This window comes from Neofelis nebulosa, chromosome 4, assembly GCF_028018385.1.
Source record: "Neofelis nebulosa isolate mNeoNeb1 chromosome 4, mNeoNeb1.pri, whole genome shotgun sequence".
Lineage (NCBI taxonomy): Eukaryota > Metazoa > Chordata > Mammalia > Carnivora > Felidae > Neofelis > Neofelis nebulosa.
Window position 1 is genome coordinate 95,863,371 of NC_080785.1, and position 19,934 is coordinate 95,883,304.

At 36.2% G+C, this 19,934-nt stretch overlaps 1 protein-coding gene across 4 annotated transcripts in view; it reads left to right on the top strand.

The window, feature by feature from the left end:
• Positions 1-19,612, top strand: part of CDK13 (cyclin dependent kinase 13) — a 126,573-nt gene extending 106,961 nt beyond the window's left edge. The window contains exons 10-15 of one of the 4 annotated variants that reach the window (XM_058725461.1): positions 6,356-6,472; positions 7,024-7,155; positions 11,366-11,413; positions 13,158-13,363; positions 15,512-15,964; positions 16,580-19,612. In XM_058725461.1, coding sequence (XP_058581444.1) covers positions 6,356-6,472; positions 7,024-7,155; positions 11,366-11,413; positions 13,158-13,363; positions 15,512-15,964; positions 16,580-17,433 — 1,810 coding nt within the window. In that variant the 3' untranslated portion in view covers positions 17,434-19,612. The remainder of the gene's footprint in view (positions 1-6,355; positions 6,473-7,023; positions 7,156-11,365; positions 11,414-13,157; positions 13,364-15,511; positions 15,965-16,579) is intronic. The other 3 variants (XM_058725463.1, XM_058725462.1, XM_058725464.1) reach the window with 3 other exon arrangements.
• The last annotated feature ends 322 nt before the right edge of the window (positions 19,613-19,934 follow it).

Genomic DNA, 19,934 nt, shown 5'->3' on the forward strand with positions numbered 1-19,934 from the left:
AAGGAAAATCTGGCATATCATATGTTAAAACAAAATTATAGCAACTAAAACCATTTGCACTGGCACAACATACATAGATGAATTGGTGGAATTATATGGCAAGTCCAGAAATAAAGCAAATTTATATGGACTTTCAAATATAGTATAGAGAAAACATTTCAAGGCCAGGGGGATTAACTGAACAAGTATCTATTGGTTGCTGGTTGTGTGCCAGTTACTTGGCACTGAGGGTACAGTGAAGGGTGCGGGTTGTATCCTCAGTGCCTAGCGACTGGCACACAATTTTTTTACTTTCTAACTGGGAGAGACAAGACAAAACAAATTAATAAAATGGATCAGGTGGTGATAAGGGATAGAAAATGACAGGAGGTAGTGTTATATATAATATGAGTCAGGGAAGGTTTCTCCCATAAAGTATCATTTGAGCAGGGATCTGAAAGAAGTGAGGGGACAGCAAAATAAAGATCCTGATGCATGAGTGTACTTGTTATGAACATGTTAAGTCCATTAGTGAACTCAGCCCATCCACTTGGTCACATACTGTACAGAGATTAAAAAGGAAATGGTAGATCTGGAGATGTTGACATAGAAAAGCAACATCATTACATGATGTTTTACAGAACCGTTTTGCAGAAGGCTATGTTTGGTTTGGTCCCATTTAGGTAAGACTGACACATCAAAAGAGTCTGGAGTTACTGTCTGAGCATGGATTTGTGAGAGGGGGCTATTTTACATTCCAGTTTATATATTTCAGAATGTTTTTGTTTTTGTTGGTATGTTACCAAATATTTATAATATAAAAAGATGGTGGAATTGTGATTCTATGGCATTATTTTTAAAACATGAAGAAAAAGATGTTTCTGACAAAAGAAACAGTTGTCTCCCTGACTCCCTGATATGAAGGAGGCATCAGAGTACTATTGATTGAAAGGGTGGGCTGTGGAATCCTCCAGACCTGGGTTCTAATGCCAGCTCAGCTACTTCCTGCTCTTGTGACTTAGGGTAAGTTCCATAACCCTCTAAGTTTGTTTCTTCACAAGTAAAACAGGATTAATCATATGCTTAGGGTTGTAAGAATTTAGTGTAAGTTTCTTGCTTCTCCCTCTAACTTTGTTTGCAGTTATGTTTGAATATATCCCCAGTCTAAAGCCCCAGGAATGATGGGTTCTAGTCTGCATAAAAATCCGTGTGAACTAATCAAAGGTGGGAATACTAGTCAGAATCTGTATTTAAAAGCTTCACACTACAGTGGTTAAGTTCTGTCTACTTAGCCTTGTTCCAGAAACTATTTTAGGCAAATTACAAAAGTTTTGTGATAAGAAATAGCTTGGGTTTAAAATCAACGGCAAAAGAAAGTGAAAACAGGTGATGCCAAAATGGGATGAATTGAGAGCAAAAACTGTTAACACAAGAGTCACTGTTTTAACTCCACGAAGAACTTTTATATCACACAGTGTACATTACATTGCTTATGAAATAAAAAACACTTAATAATCATGGAAAAAGTGAGAAGTAGATTGGAATGAAAAGAATTCTGCTTCTATCCACCTATGGTCACACAGGTGACATTTTTAACACCTTAAAAGCTTAGCCATTGATTGTTCTAAAATATAGCTCAAGAAGGGAAGCTCCCATATTTTTAAAAATGAAGCATGTATATCTTCATAAATCAATAGCATAAACATTAGACTTGTGCTTCTTTTTGCTCTTAAGAATTTCTCTACACCCTGAAAAATTATGTAAGATCCCAGGAGCTTTGTTTATGCTAGTTGTATCTATTGATATTTATCATACAAGAAATTAAAACTGAAAAATTAAAAATATTCACTTTAAATCAATATATTAATACGGTTTAATTGTAAAAGTCTTTGTTTTCCAAACTAAAATAAATGTTGGTGAAAATGAGTAGCATTGTTTTACATTTTTATATATCATTTAATATCTGGCTTAATAAAGTAGTAACATCTGGATTCTTCTCTTTGTGATATGTTGTTTTCAGTAGTCTTTTAGATAATTGTGTGTATTCTCCTTTGAAACTATACTAAATAAGTGGTTATTTTTTATAGGTTAGTTGTAAAGTGCAGTGTGAAAACATGAAGGAATATATTGTATTCTAATGTATTAAAATCCATTAGTCTGTCTTGCACTCTGGATCTGTGTTGATTTTGTAACATTGGTAATTTGGAAGATATCAGATCACTGAATTTAGCAGATCTTCTAAATGGAACATTTCATTATATAATATTGGTTATCACCACTAATCTCATCAGAAAAGCCTATAGGTATTTATTGTGAAGCTTTCAAGTCTATGGTGTAGATAAAACCTTTCTGGTATTCTAATTTTCTCCTGAAATCTTGGATTTTATAATTGAAAATAAATACCACACTTGTCTTCCTTGAAGTAACAAGCTGACTTTGTTCACATGTGAGAAAATGTCTGGCAGATACCCAAGTCTGAATGACCGTAGTGTGTTACTTATTCATATAGGGAAAAATGATGGGCCGTGAAAAAACTGCTACTTCAGCAGGTACATAACACAAGTGTGTCTCAAGATAACCATCAGAATTTTTTGAGCAACAAAAGTGCTTTATCTTCTGTTTTCTCACTGAGAATATAAATAAGATGTATACTCAAGTGTTAGGGTTTAATAACATTAACAGTTTTTAGTGCTTCAGCAAGTATGACCGTAAGTGAAATGGCTGTTCTGTATCATCCCTGCCCTGGGAGATTGTATAGTAGTAAAGAGTATTTACTGTTGATAGCTTTATACCATCAGTGGATAATCAACACATTGAAAAAAGGCAAATAATGTTTCAGTAACATCTTTCACCTGCCGGACTGCTAAAGGGTCCAAGGGATTATTATCCAAGGGTCTTTGGACCCCCTTTTTGAGAACTGCTACTGTATACCAATCTCACATACGAATATTGATGCAAAACATCCAAACGAACAAGTAGAATACAGCATTACACTAAAATAATAGTACTTTTGTCAGGGCCAGGTGTATTCCTCATTTAAATGTAAGGATGAGTATTAGGAAAGCTCTTAATATAATATACAACATTAGTAACCCAGGGAGGAAAATGCAGATGATGGTTATAATAGTTTCTAAAAAATGAAACTAACAAACTAAAAATGAAACCAACAAAAGAGTGCAAAACATTATAGTTAGGCAAACTGCCTTTTAAACATTTAAAAGCCACAAAATAAAACCCATAGTAAAAAGGAATACGTTAATTTTTAACAGGATATATGTGAGAGAAAGTGTGTGTGTGTGTGTGTGTGTGTGTGTGTGTGTGTGTGTGTATGAATATCTTTATTATATGTTTTTCTCAAACCAAAAGTCATCATCCTTCCCAGTTGTAAACAATTAGAGTACTCCCATTTAAAGTCAGAAACTAAACTACCCAGTATCGTATGGCATCATTATCATTGTAACATTGTTTTGAAATTGCCACATACCATATCATAATGATAAAGAGGTATGCATGTTTGAAAAAATAGAGGAGAATTCTCATTATAGGTGAGAAGACTGTAAACCTGGAAAGCCTCAAAGAAACAACTATTAAAACTATGTTAGGACCCATAGGATCTCAGATGGCTATTTAAAATTTTGTGTCATATGTCAAACGTTTTCTATAATAGGACTTTCCTAATAGGAATAAGAATACATTCAAACAAGCAAAAAATAAGATGATAAAAAGCAATATATAAGATCTAATTAAAGATACATATAAACGGAAGGAAATATAAATGTTGTGTATTTCTGGGATAGAAATATTAAACCTTCTGAAGATAGCAATTCTTTCTAAATCTATAAATTCAGAGCAGCAGTGGAATCTGAACAGATTCTCTTACTTTTGGAGTGTGACAGTATTGATTCTACAATCTGTAAGAAAATTCTAAGGAGAGTAATTAGAGGTGTGGGTGGATAGAAGGCTTTTTCCTGTTGGCCTTACAAAAAATAAAAAGCTACCGTATGGTATTGATACCAGAGTAGGTGAGTCAGAATAAAGTCCCAAAATAGATCTCAGGTATTTGGGGATTTAGCATATGATGCATCTCAAGACCTCTTCGGTAAGTGATCTTGAGAGAGCTGGTTGGCCATCGGGTACAGATCTTAACCAACATGCACTTATCATCAATTGCTGTCATGTCTGCTTCCTCAGTTTCTAGTAACTTTCCCTGCCTCAGATGATCTAATGACCTGCTACTAGTTCGATAACTTCACTATTCAACTATCTTCTCACAACACATAGAGTAAAATAGTTGAAACTCTTTAGCTAAGGGGTAATGAAACTTACTTTCATTTTATTGCTATTGAATGGGCCAGATGCCAGCTCATTTAATTTCACAGCTCTGAAGTAAAACTAATCTGCCTTTTACAAAAGAAGAAACAGATTTTTAAGCAATGCAGTTTGACCAATTGTCACAGGCAGGTTTCAGTTCTAAAGTTTGTTTTCAGAGTTTGCCTTCATTCTAGTTAGGCGAACTGCCTGTTAAAACTTACTGTGTGGCTCCTATCTGTGCTCCCAGCAACCCTCCCTGAGCCCTAAATTCCACCTATTTCCTTAGTCTTCCTCTGATATGTCTGTACTGGACTACTTCTGTGCCTCTGCCTATGCACTTCTCTTTGCCAGTAACATTTTTGTTAGTTCCTTTCCACCTGTCTATTATTTACTTATCCTTGGAGCTGTAGCCAAAATTCTGTACCTCTTCCATAACTTGAGTACATTTTCTTGTATTTCTGCTGTTGAAAGCATCCTTCACTTTTGAAAATTTCAGTATACTTTATATTTCTGTAATAACGTACATCACTCTGCCTGGGATTATTTATATTTATACTGTTATTGAGAGAAGTTTACAAAAGTTAAAAGACACAGTTCCCAAACTGTAGTTTAGTAAGAAAAAACAGATACGTAAACTAAAATACAAAACAGTGAAATAGTGTCAAAAGAAGCAAGTAGAAAGCAGAGTGATTGTTCTCGGTAGCTATGGGGACACAGAAGACCTCATTGAATACATTATTTTTGATCTGAATCTGGAGAAATGAAAAGGATTCTTCTAGTTAGAATCTAGCAAGGGGAAATATCACAAATGTGGAAGAGTGATTGATCTGTGGGGAGGGATGAATTGGGAAATGAGACTGGGAAGGCAGTTTGAAACCAGATCATAGAACCATACTCCTGAGTTTGACCTTGTTTTCTGAGACAGCCACTGTATTTTTGAGGAAGTTGTAAGGAAAAAGAGACTGGCAGTGTACAAATACCTTAATACCTTTTTAAAAGCTTAAGTTTACAAAAATCCTGAACTATGTTGAAACAAAAATGTACTTTTCAGTGGCATAGCTTAAAAGACCTGCGATTTCTTCCATAAAGAAGAAATCTTTATTTCTTATGTGTTTCTGAGACCGTGTTCTACAGCTCAGCTAAAGAATGGCTGGCAACTTTAGCCATCGCTTGTTTATACACATTGGTGCATGCATTTATATTTATTATGTACAGAACAGTTACTTTTAGTCAGTGATGCCTGGACATTTCCTCTTTACATATGAAGACCAGCTGAGGATTTTATGTACAATGCACATTTATTTTTGAGATTCAGTGTACTGAGGGTAAGCATATTTAATGATTTTTCATCTATATATTATCAAATCAGTGTTTAAATATTTAGCAGCTGGGGTTATCCATGTTATAGCCTTCCTTCTACAAATTACCATAACAAGGACTTACTAGTTAGTACAAAAATAGGGTTTCCAAAATACAGATCAGCAGAGATTAAAGCAGTTAAAATTTCTAAATACCTTGAAATCAGTGGCACTACTTAAGTTGAAGAACTTTTATGTCTCAAGAATGTTACTTTGAAGGGTCCTCCTGTTGACTGAATTCAGCAGCAGACATAGTACAGTTCCCTTCCTGGATGTAGGAAGTTTGTTTCCAGTGTTCTCACAGACTTCATCATAGTCATGAGAAGGTGATGACAGGTACCTATAGAACAAGAGAAAGACATACTAAGTTCTTGCTCCTTAATTTATTGGCATAAATTTTTTAGCTTGCTTCACAATATGGTCAGCATATTTGAAGTGTTTTCAGACTTGATTGTACAAATATAAAGGTTTTCTTTTCAGGAATGTTTGGAGTGTTAGAAGTAGCTACTGAAAATAAGTTGATATCTTAACACAAGTAATTAAGTTGGGATGACTAAAATATTGAGTAAAACTTCTCATACATTGCATGAAGATTCTATGTAACCTTTATGTATTGAATAATGAGTTGAGGTTTTATGTGGCAGTCGTATGTATGATTTTTTTCTGTGTAATTTATATTGATGTACTTATTTTTGTGTGTTGTTTAGCCGTATATGTGGGAGTCCATGTCCTGCAGTGTGGCCTGATGTAATCAAACTACCGTATTTCAACACCATGAAACCAAAGAAGCAATATCGTCGAAAGTTAAGAGAAGAATTTGTTTTGTAAGAAGGGGATGCTTAAATGTCCATATTGCATTGATTTTTTTTTCTTTTTAGTTACTGTGAATTCTAAATGTTACTGTCCTCTATTGACCCAACGTAGACCGATCACAATTCTCTTATGTCCTTTAATTTTGACTTTCCCTTTGCTACATGCAAATTAACATTTCACTATCATTATGGTTTCAGTGATTTGGGGTTGTGTGTTTGATTTGGAGTTTACGTGATGGAACTTTAACATCATTTAAAATTTTAATGAAGCAACTTACATGTTATTTGAGTTCAGGTTTTTATTTTGTTATAGGAAACTATACTATTCAGTTCTTCATTGTTAAAATTGCATATTTCCAATTGAGTAATAAAATAACGCTATTGTTTGCCAAATTTCAAATTATTTAGAATGATAGTTAAAAAGTATGTAAAAATATGTCTCAAAGGAAAATTTGGAATTTATTGGACTAAAGTAGTACAAACATGTTATAAAATGTTATTTTAAAGAAGCATTAAACTTATGTCAAAGACCATGTATGACTTTTGTAATCCTCTCATGCCAGTATTCCTGCAGCCGCATTAGACTTATTTGATTACATGCTCGCCTTGGATCCTAGTAAGCGCTGCACTGCAGAACAGGCTCTTCAGTGCGAATTCCTTCGGGACGTGGAGCCCTCAAAGATGCCTCCACCAGAGTAAGTGGCTCTTTATTAATAATTAGATCCCATCTGGACAGTTTTAGTAGCATCTGTATAAAATGATCAGAAGCTATTGCATGATTATTTAAGTCAAAAAGAATAAGTCAAAAGAAATAGAATACTAGTAATACACATAATTTGCACATCTAGAATTTAGAACCTTGCTTAATGTTCTGCTAACCATAGGAATAGCAAGAGCAGCTTTCCTCTTTCTAATTTTATTAATAGATTTCAACTCTAGGAAAATATTCCTGCTGCTAATACTATTCTAGTACTACTTCTGCCAGCCCCGGTGTTGCTATAGCTAAAAATTTGGGTGCTATGCTAAGCATTTTTCATGTATTACATTAATCTTTATAATCCTATCAGGTGGGTATTATTATTGTCCTCTTTATATAGAGGAGGAAGCAGGCTCAAAGAGGTTAAGAAACTTGCCCAAGAATACAAATCTAGTAAAGGGTGGAGCCAGCCAGTTAGTTCAGTAGCAAAGAGAAGTTCTGAAATATTCCTGGCATACTATATAATAGAAAATCCTTATCATTGGATAAAAGAGCATTAGTAACAAAAGTCTGTATAGAAGGAGTTTATTGGATGAAGCAGAGAAAATGTATAGAGTTTGGGAGTCAGAATAGCTGGGTTCTTGAACCTTCCTTCCCTGTGGCTCCTGTAATTTCTCTAGGATTGCTTTGGGAAAAAGGGAGGGGACAGAGCAGTCCACTTGGTTCTCTTTTTTGATAGGACCTAGAACTTTTGTAGGGATTTTTATAGTAATTTAAAAACTTAACGATGAGTGTCACAAAAGCAGGCCTATCCCTATAATAAAATGTTTCCATGTATATTGTGAATGAACAAACATGGGCTTTGGAGTTCAAATCCTGGCTCTTCCACTTATCACTTAGATTGGACTTACTTTATTTCTGAGACCTTCACGTTCAACTTCATTAGGTTTTTATTGAATTATATGAATAGACATTGTGGGATGATTTGACAGGCAGAAAGGATCTATCACTTAACATGTTGAAGGACCTGAATCATTCGCTGTTTAATTAATTGTTTCATGGTGGGGTTTTTGTTGTTGTTGTTCTTTGCTTGTCAGTATATATCAGCAGGCTTGAGACTTTGGCACCAGTACCCCTTCAAAGTATATCTTTTATAACTTCTGATTTGGAAAAATTTCACCTCTGCAGAAAAATATGAAGAACAGTACAATAAGCACTTATATGTCATTCACCTAGATTCAATAATTATTAACATTTGCTTTATACTATATATAAGGTTTTTGTCCTGAAATATCTGAATATTGTATTGTGGAAGTGACACAATACTTATAAATGATTTGTCATGTAGCTATAAGAACTGGGACTTTGTTACTACAGTGCCATTATAAAGCATAAGAAATTTAACATTGCAGTATGTAGTAGGCAATCCATATTTAAATTTCTCCAGTTGTCCCAGTAATTTCCTTTATAGTTTTTGTTGTGTTTTTTGTGTTTTTTTGATGAAGAATTCATTCAAAGCTCACTCGTTGGATTTGGTTGTAATTCTCTTCAGTCTTTAATTGCTCTTTGGGGGAGGGCTTTTATGACATTGGCATTTTTGAAGAGTTCAAGCTAGCTATTTTGTAAAACATTCTACATTTTGGCTGTAATTGCTTTCTTGTGATCAAAATTAGAATAACTTTTTTTTTTTTTTGTCAAGAATAGTACTTAGGTAGTGATGTGTGCTTCCTGCTCTATCCTATCAGGAGGAATGTAAGGTCACTCTTCTCCCATTATTGGTAATACTAAGTTGATCTCCTGGTTCAAGTGGCCCACATGAAAGAATCCTGGTAAAAATTATATTGAGCATATTTTTAATTAACATCTAAACTTGTTTTAATCAAGGGTGGAGATAGTTGCAAAAGATGTAAATTTCAGTGTATGGTAAGTGTTGACACTTTTAAATGGAGCAGTTATCTCACTTCTTGTAAATGTACCCACTGGGATCAAAATATCTTAGCATTTTGATATTCATCAAGATTCATTTAGAAAATACAGAATACTCTTCAACAATTGGACAGTGTCCCTTTTTTTAATCTGGAACTTATATTAATTTCACAGGTTTTTAATGTAACATATTTATGCTTGAAAGTATTTTATTGATTACCGTATTGAACTTCTTTAAAACAAATATATGTATATAAATGGAAATTTAATCTTAAAATTTTTCTGACTTTAAGCTTTTTTTCTTCTTGATCAGATGGTCATTGTGAATATTACTAGTACATATTTCAGTTTAAAAAAGGAAAGAAAATTGTTGACTCACTATGTTGTAGCCCTGAAACTAATATAATATTATATGGTAAATTATATGGCAACTATGTTCCAATTAAAAACATTTTTTTAAGGAAAGAAAAAATTAATAAATTTGTTTGTAAATTCAACCTAATGAAATAGGTAGGACTGTGGTTTCTTTTTATATCTATCAATTAATATTACTCATTCTAGAATGAGAGAGTTCCACATTAATTGTAATTTTATTCTTTTCTTTTTATAAGTACCCTTGTAAGTAAGCCTTTGCGAACAAATGGTCTTTTGTCATAGTTTTATCACTGAGTTCTTTGCACCCCTTCCATATTATGTCCAAAAATCACAGAGTGATCTGTCATCAGAAATTATGGTAATGACCTTTCAGATATCGACTTAAGGTTCTGTTTTAATTTTCTTGACAGTAAAGAATTGGAAAGCCTATGGCTTGAAAAGATTTTTAAGAGTCATTCATTATTTATTTTTTCAAATTTTGAGAAAATAAACTAAAGAAGCTTCATTAGTATCTTATTAAATGATTTCTTATACTTCGTACTTTTTCTTTTATTAACACTAATTTCATCCAGTAAGTATACTTGGAAAAGTTTAGGGTGTCAACATGTAACATCAGTACAACTTCGCCAATCTTTTTGTTACATCTTTTTTCTTATTACATTTTTAAAATATGCATGGTTTTGTGAAAACCTTGGAACTGTAGATACACCCCATTTAATTAATGGAAAACATCTGTCATATAACCTAATTGGAACCTGTCCATATTGTCAAACACATCACCTAAATGTACTTAATTTTTACCAGAACACACCTGACTGCATTTCTCCATTAAAAATAAGCATATTAAAAAAAAAACAAAACATATTAATACACATTTTGGTGAACAGGCTGTAATCCAGTAATAAATTACAGGATGCATCACTAAAGCATTCAGGTTGAAAGTATAATGATATTGTGATTAATTTTAGGAATAATCAAATGAGAATAGGATATTAAAACAAAAAAACAAAACAACTGCATTAATTATATTAGATGTGGTGTCGAGACTTTACTGGCATATTTAATGGAAAGAAAAAAACATATTGCTAAAAAGTGAAAGAGTGACAGCTAGCCTATAATTTTATTTTTTCTCAACAGCAAGTGAAAAGCACTGAACAATTTATAAGATAAAATATGATCAGCTGTAATTGGAATAAGCATTTGATGATGTGAGTGATTTGATAAAAGTAGTTTTAAACTATCTTACGGAATGATGATAAATGGGTATCAAGCGTGAATACAGTGCCTACTATGTGAGGGGCACTGTCCATCGCTTACATATGTTAACATATATCATTACCTCTACCCCATAAGGTAGATTATATTGTTAATCTCATTTTTAAAGATAAGGAAACTGAGGCACAGAGGTCAAGTTACTTGCCTAATGAGAGCCAGTAAGTAAGTGGCTGAGCCGGTATTTGAACCTTCAGAAAAAGCACATAAAAATGTGGTCATCCTGGAAAACATTGCCGGTATATCCAGAGTCTGCATCACTAACCTATACATTACAGCTATTGGTTGGGTAATGTTGGTCTTTCCTAGAGATGAGCGTGGAGATCATCCGTAAAGAATCTCTCAGCTTTAAATTGTGGGAGGGAGCCCAGAAGCCCTTTCCCGTGGATTTCTTTGCTTTCCCGTTATGGGGCTCTCCTGCAAGAGCATCAGGGTGGAAGAAGTGAAGTCACTCCTGTTGCCCCACTCTGAGTACTGCAGTATATCTGAATTCAGAATATCCCAGCAGGGGCTAAGGCCACACATCTTAAAATACATAAACACACACACAGAAAGGAAAGTCTTTGGCGGGTTTATGATGCCTTAAAGCTTCCCAATATCAATATTTCAAATTGTACCTTTGTTTGTTACTCCAGGAGGTTTTTACACGCTGAGGCAATGCACCATAGTAAGATGGCTGAGAGGTATGCCTTTGTTTTGTTTTTGGACCTCAGGTGCATAGACTTGGTTTAATCATAATCCTTGTGTCACTCATCATTGGTCCATGCATGGCTCTCTTTTTTTTCTTTTAGTTACTTAATTAGTTATTTTAAATGATGTTAATAAGCAGCCATGAACCTACCAAATAAAAGCTAGAACCTTGGAAATAACCTACGTTAGTCATATCATACCCTCTCCCCACCCCCTGCCCCACGACCTATCCCCTTGCCTTCCTCCACCTGAGGTAACCATCATCCCTGTTTTCTTTTGTATATACTTTTGTTGCCATCTATATGTACTCATAAAAAGTTATATTTTAAAATTTTTAGTTGTTTTTAATTTTATAAAAGGGTGTCATGCTGTTTGTAATCTTTTGGGAATGACTTTTTTTTACTTGATATTATATTGCTAAGATTCGACCATATTGTTGCATATGCCTTTATTTTGTAACATGAGATGAGAGTAATTGTGAAAGAGGAGGTGTGAAAGAACTTGCTGTGCAGGCCATTCTCCAAAGTCAATTGTAGGAAAGGACACGGAGCTATGTCAGTTGTTTTAAAACCATTTCAGGTGCATCCCCTTCAAAAGCATCCCTAGAGGTGAACACACCCAGGTTGAAGACTTGTAGCTGTATCAACCAGGTTGGGGCTGCTTAAGAGAATTTGTAGATATTCTGGGCAAGTTTATTAACCTTTCCAAGCCTCAATTTTCTCATCTTTAAAATAGATATAATAGTAACTTCCCATTGGAATTTTTATTAGGATAAGAAGAAAACATTTATAAATCAACCACTTACATCTTTCTTTAGGCAAAAGTTACTCTGTAGTGTTGTCAGTTTTAAGAAATTACATTAATGAAGGTAGAACTGTTTCAGAATTGTGGGTAATTTTGATAGCTGCTAGGCATTCAGAACTCTTTATTGATGAGTAATTAGCCTGGACTACCTATTTTTGAACCTTCTCTGTAGCATAGTTTGATTTTAGAGCATTTGATTATGGAAGTAAATAAGAGGGTATTAAAAAAGTAAAAAGCTTTTACTAGAAAGTCTTTCACAAATGTTATCTCCTAGCCTTTACTACTCTTTAATCCTGTTTCCATTTCCTGCGAATGGCATATTTTTTGCCTTTTTTTCCATGTCCTGTTCAGTGTATGGTGTACTGTGATAAGAACTGGCTTTAAAAGACTGCACCAAGGATAATAGTAACAAAGTTTTATGAACATGTGTTCTTCATTCATAGTTTTTAAAAAATTTTTTAATGTTTTATTTTTTATAGAGAGAGAGAGACAGAGCGTGAGCGGGGGAGGGGCAGATAGAGAGGGAGACATACAATCCGAAGCAGGCTTCAGGCTCCAAGCTGTCAGCACAGAGCCCGACACGGGGCTCAAACCCACGAACTGCGAGATTATGACCTGAGCCAAAGTCGGATGCATAACCGACTGAGCCACCCAGGCACCCCCTTCATTCATAGTTTTAATAAATGATTATTTGTCAATTATTCAGAAGCCACAGGAAAACAGTCCATTTGTAAAAGTGAATCCCTGACAGAGGTGGGGCCTCAAGGATGATTTTTGTTGAGGGGCTCACACAGCATGTGTATGGAGTCTTCAAGATCAACTGGCAGGGGTGTGGGGTGGCAGCTTTGGTGCTGTGTAGGAAATATTAGCAGGTTTTGGTTGTCATTAAGAAATAACACTGACAAACAATTTTGATACCTTTTTTTTTTCCAGTCTTCCTTTATGGCAAGATTGTCATGAGCTGTGGAGTAAAAAGCGAAGAAGACAGAAGCAGATGGGCATGACTGATGATGTTTCAACAATTAAAGCCCCCAGAAAGGACTTGTCTCTTGGCTTAGATGACAGCAGGACCAGCACACCACAGGGCGTGCTGCCGTCTTCACAGCTGAAACCTCAGGGCAACTCGAACGTAGCACCTGGTCAGTAATGCTTCCCGGGTTGGTTTTCTTCCCTCGTTTTGTGGCTAGCGGTGATTATGTTGCTATCGTGTTAAAGCATTTGTGGCTAAAACATTAAGATTTACTCACCAAACTTGACATTTCCCTGTTAATTGCTTGTGCCAGTATAGACATTTCACTGCTACTGGCATCACAATATGAAACAATCTTAAAGTAAGAGGCACTTCAGAAGAGCATCAAATTACATATGATTAGTGAATGGTCAGATTTCTCTATTTCCTTTTTCCCCCTAGGGCAAGAATCCAGAGAAAGATACAGGAAGACAGCCAAAATTCATAATAGAAGTTCTTTCATTCTGTTTATAATGTCCTCAGATCACTCTTACTACATGGCCTGTTATATTATAGAATCTCAAAAATTGGAATCTCATATTGTTCGAGAAATGACTTGAAGTATGATAAAGAAGGCTATCTGGGGGAAACTTACTAAATATCTTCCTCTGGATCAGTCTGTCATAAGAGTAAGCTTCTTCATGAGAATTCGGCCTCTTGAGTGTTGTCAGAAATGTTGTTAAACTCATTCTGTCATTTAGTTTTAAAGATCAGTTAGTTGATTAAAACAGATCTGCTGATCAGATTGAGCTTTGGTGGTTGGATATAAATATAGAGTAGATTAGCTGAGAAAGATTACCATTAATGCTTTCCCATGTAATATGCAAGCTTATACTTGACCTTGGTCAGACTGCATTAAAGTACTGGTACATTACTTTACAAACCAAAAGCAATTGTTATTTGTTGCTCAGAGTTTCATTTTATCTTTTGTTTTCCTTTTTTTGAAACTGTCACTGTTAAGAAGAATCCTGGTTTTGTGAAATAGGAATGAATCCTCTCTGCTTCATTTTCTTCATCATCAACTGTCTTATTTTAAAAGAAAATGCCCTTTTTGTTAGAGGAGACACCATAGTTACAGAATACTTGCAAGCTCACACAGAGCCTGCCTCTGCTGATGTAGAAATTAAATGGAAAATGAGGGGAAACTGGCTCTTAGGATGCAGCAAACAGATATGGCTCCTTGTTTCTTAATGCCTGCGAGTCACAGGAAGAACTTGCAAAAGTTTGTTTTGAGTTAACCTACAAATAACATTAAGAAGTAATAAAAAGTCTCTTAAAATATATATAAAGAGAGAAAATAAAAGGAGAGCATTACTCATCAGTTTTTTATTTTCTTGGAGTTTCTCTTCTGTTGGTTCATCATTCTTATAATAGAAATTGCTTATCAGGGTAGTGTCGCTGAACTTCTGTGGTATCATACACATTCGAGCCTCGTTATGTGTGGCTCAGAGAAGCTTGCACGAGAACCTGTGTAAACCGTCACAAGCCTCAACTGAAAATTGAAAAACAACGCCATCTGTTTTGTTGGTGATGAGTTAATACCATCTTGCAGGAGCATTATAAGCATGCTTCTGTAGGAGTTTCTAACTTACCCTAAGGGACTTACCTTAAAAAAAAGGTAATTTGAATAAAATACATTTTATTAAGGAGTCCATAACATCTCAGTTTGAATTTACAGCAAAATCAGGTTAGGTCCTCAGATAATAAGCATGATTTTAGAGATGATTTTAGTGAGTAGTTAAGAGCTCAGACTCTGGAATCAGAATACCTGGGTTCTGATCTCAACTTGGGCAAATTATTTAGTGTCCCTGGATGTCAGTTTCTTCTTCAGTTTAAAAACAAACAAACTGGGAGTAATAATAGAGGGTGCCTTCAAGGTTGTTGCGAGGAATGAAAGATCCCAAATGCTTCAAGAGTGCCTGACACTGTAGCTGCCTGGCACCGCCGCCTCCAGTCCCTGCTCACAGCTGGCGGCTCCCACTCACACCTACCGTACGGGGCTCCAGCAGTAGTCTCGGTTTTCCTTTTGAACTATTGAGCCCTGAAGAGAATTCTTCAGAACGGGCCGCAGTGTGTTGTTGTTGTTTTGACTTACGTGCAGTTACATCTTAAATGTACGTACATGAAATTAGAACCAGACTGAGATTCCTGTTTCACAGTGTTCCCTACACACTGTCCCACAAATGGACATTTTAATAGGGTAATATAGAGCCATTTTGGGGGGACGGGGTGTGCTGTGAATTATGGCAATTCTAATTAATACAAATTTTGTCTTTAGTAAAAACAGGCCCTGGACAGCAGTTAAACCACAGTGAATTGGCAATTCTACTAAACCTACTACAGTCTAAAACAAGTGTTAATATGGCTGATTTTGTCCAAGTGTTGAACATTAAGGTAAACTCTGAGACTCAACAGCAGCTAAATAAAATAAACCTTCCTGCTGGAATTTTGGCAACAGGTGAAAAACAGACAGACCCATCCACACCACAACAGGAGTCTTCGAAACCATTGGGAGGAATTCAGCCTTCTTCTCAGAGCGCGCAGCCTAAAGTGGAGACTGATGCTGCCCAGGCGGCCGTGCAGAGCGCGTTTGCAGTTCTGCTGACTCAGTTAATAAAGGCCCAGCAGTCCAAGCAGAAAGACGTGCTACTGGAAGAGAGGGAAAATGGGTCGGGACATGAAGCATCATTACAACTCAGGCCACCTCCAGAACCTAGCACTCCGGCATCGGGTGAGTGTGCAGAGAGCAGACCGCTAACAGTGTCCACACTGTTTTTCTTGATGGGGGGGGGGGGGGGGGGTCTCTGATGTGTATCATTTGGTGGCATTGCTAGGAGTAGATGTTCTGAAAATTCCCAGGTCACTGGTCATAGGTTGGTTCGTGAGTCCATTTACTCCTAGGAGGAGTAGATTCTTTGACAAATTACCCATGTGTGCTGTAGCTCATTAAGAATGCCAGAGATTTTTCTCATGTAAACCTCTTATGGAAGAAATAATTTACTCCAACTACAACAACATGATTGAGCAAGGCAGAAACTTTGTGTGTACGGTAGCTTTTGTTCTTCAGGCAATAAATAGGTAGATGTGAGATACCTTGGAAAAGTCCGATGCAGTTAAATTTTTCAGTCACCACAGACCTAAATGGTAGCAGGCAATATTAGTATTTATATCCCTGTTTCCTTTCGTTCCTTTTTTTTTTGCTGGAAATGGAACTTCCGGAACTTGTGATGTTCTTTAGGACCACCTGTGGGAAACTGACTATTTTGAAACACGTAGTTTTCCATGATCACTTTTGACTCTCTCTCTCTCTTTTTTTTTCCTTTTCTCTTTGCTTTGTTTCACTTAGGGCAAGATGACCTCATTCAGCACCAAGATATGAGGATGTTGGAGCTCACCCCAGAACCGGACCGGCCTCGTATCCTCCCTCCTGATCAGCGACCTCCTGAACCGCCTGAACCACCACCAGTCACCGAAGAAGATCTGGATTATCGGACAGAAAACCAGCACGTACCCACCACCAGTTCTTCGTTAACTGACCCTCATGCCGGAGTGAAAGCCGCCCTGTTACAGCTGCTCGCTCAGCATCAGCCCCAGGATGATCCCAAAAGAGAAAGTGGTATGGATTACCAGGCAGGAGACACTTATGTGCCCACATCAGACTACAAGGACAATTTTGGATCCTCTTCTTTCTCTTCCGCTCCTTATGTTAGCAATGATGGTCTGGGAAGTAGCTCTGCTCCTCCACCATTGGAACGACGTAGCTTCATTGGAAACTCAGATATTCAGTCTTTGGATAACTACAGTACTTCTTCATCTCATTCTGGTGGTCCACCTCAGCCTTCTGCCTTTTCCGAGTCATTTCCCAGTTCAGTAGCTGGATACGGAGACATTTACCTCAATACTGGTCCCATGTTGTTCAGTGGAGACAAGGACCATAGATTTGAATATAGCCATGGCCCCATTGCAGTCCTGGCGAACAGCAGTGACCCTCCCACAGGGCCAGAGAGTACTCATCCTTTGCCAGCAAAGATGCACAACTATAACTATGGTGGTAACTTACAGGAAAACCCGGGTGGCCCTGGCCTCATGCATGGACAGACCTGGACTTCTCCTGCCCAAGGACCTGGATATTCACAAGGATACAGGGGACACATTAGCACATCAGCTGGCAGAGGTCGAGGCAGAGGGTTACCATACTGAGTATCTGTTTTTCCTCAGGCACATCATTTTTATCTGGAAAGACTTTTCTAGCTGCAATTTAAGGCAGCAATCCAAGAGACTTGAATAATATTAATTCAACAACAGCTTTATTTTTATGTGGAAAGGGTCTTGCATACAATAGTTAAAAAAAAAAGAAAAAAAAACCTTTGCTTAAATTCATGCTGTTCTAAAAACTAGATCTATTGATTGTACATCTTCACAAATTCTAGTTAACAGTTTTATTTTGTATTCTTGCAGTTTTACGTGGATGCTAATCTTAGGGACATAAGAGTCTTTTATGGCCCTCTTGCAGATCTTCTGAACTATGCACATTTGTGCTTTTTTTGTAAGTTTGGACCAACTTTTATGTAACAACCAACCAACCCCGCCCCCCCTCCAGTTTTACAACAATCAGAAAGGGCACTGATTTATTTGGTATTTTTCTTTTTACAAAGCTACCTTTAGTCAAAGGTCACTGTCAGTCTTTGCACCTGCTTCCAGTGTTATTGTGAAAGGTGTACTTTGTGCTCACTTCAGAAAATAAAACACAACCTTTCTCTTGATGCAACAGTTTTATAAAAAAAAATGGTCAACGTTATTTTTGTTTTATTTTGCAGATTATCATAGCCGAGCAAAATGCATTCAAATGAAATAGTGGGTTTTATATGAAAAATATGGGGTGGGGAGGGTAAGTAAGTGCCTTAACAGGTAAGCTGAAGGTCTGAAAAAGCAGTTAACCTTTACACCCATTTGTCTTCTAAAGGGAATCAATACTGTATTGAAGAGGCAGGGAGCTCTCCAGTGTTTAGGGACTGCTGCCTGTTCAGTTCCCGCTAGACTCATTCCCTCTGCCTGTCACACTTTCTTCTTTCCTGCCTGTCTTTGGGCTATGTTACCTTCCACTACCACCTTGTCTTGATAGGAGCGTGAGAGCAAAGAAAGGGATTAGAACTCCAGTCAGTACCTTGTTACTTCCAAGAAGTTCTAAAAAGTTACATCAGTTAAGTGGTTGAAAGTAATAGCTAAATGAGAATTTTAGAGTACCCGTTTTCAGGCTGCCATATTGTCCCTGTTTTCCTTTTGCCATGGATAATTGGAGGGCAGTAGTACAGAAGCAAGGCTTAATAAACAGAATTGCCTGATTCTATTAAAGTTCATGGGGGGAGGGGAGGCAGACATCATATTTTAAGTTACGCAATTGCCATTTTAAGAAAAAGCCGTTCAGTTTGTTAACTAGAAACTTTGCCTACACCGAATTTATTGAAACAAAAAGAAAAAGTAGTGAGAGAAAACCTCTTCTCTTCCTTCCTCTCACCTTCTGTGAGGTTTATTAGGACTTCTGCCAGACTTAGAGCAACTTTAGTTCATTTTAGCATTTTTCTCTTTTATTAAAAGCAGCAAAGAAGGATGGACTAACCCTTATGTAAGCTGTAATGGTGTCAAGTCTAACTAACTTCTCGTGCACGCTCAGGTACACGTACAATTACAATAAATTCTCAAAAGGAACCAAAGGTGAATAACCAGTGTTTCCAGTATCCCTGAATGGAAAAATAAACTCTGGAAATGAGAGCTGTGCCAATTAACCATTTTGTTTTAACTGTTCTTTCTCCTGGTAACTTACTTTTTCATTGGAATTGTAAATCGGAAGAACTGTTTTAGAATGGAAATTTGCTCCAGTTCTAAAGTCAGTCTTTTAACCCCATGTCCTCTGACTTGTGAACCTTCATTTCAAAATACTATATGGGAAGCATTACAGTTTGGTGACAGCAAGGATATTTTAAAGTGGATATTTTACCATTTTACTGCTATAAAATGAGTTGATGTCAGTTGATCATTTTATTTTTTTGATGGAATTTTTTTTTATTGGGGAGAAAAATGAATGGAAGAAAAATTATTTTGCTTTTATTTGAATTTTGAGTACTAACAACTTAAAACTACGTTGCAGGAGGTGAAGAAATACTTCAAATTTAGCAAAATAGCTACAGTATTCAACTATCTCAAATTTTAATATGGTGAGTCTTAGCGCTTTAGACTTTCCTATAAGTGACAGTATCTAAGTTATTCTTAATAGTCACACTTGATAATTCTGCTGACCATAGCAGCTAACCGAAAATTGAAGATATTTATGTGACATGAATAGCCTGTGTTTTAAAAATTAAATATTTTATATAAAATTGAACTGTGTTTGGATAGTTTTTCCAACATTTCAGTTATATATTTATGTTGGGAGAGTGGCTGGGAGGACAGGGAAATTGTTGCTTGAAATTGGAAATTTGAACTACAGCTTATAATATTACCCTTAGACAGTATTAATTGTGAAATATACCAGTATCTTATGCACCACTTAGAAAAAATCTTGCCGGTTAAACCACAACACAATGCCCAGATGCAGTAATTGTCAGATACTTCCAAATTCATAGATGTTATTATATGAAACAGTCGGTAAAATACGGTAATAAAAATCTCAATGCATCCTTCCATACCATTTAATACTTCAGTAA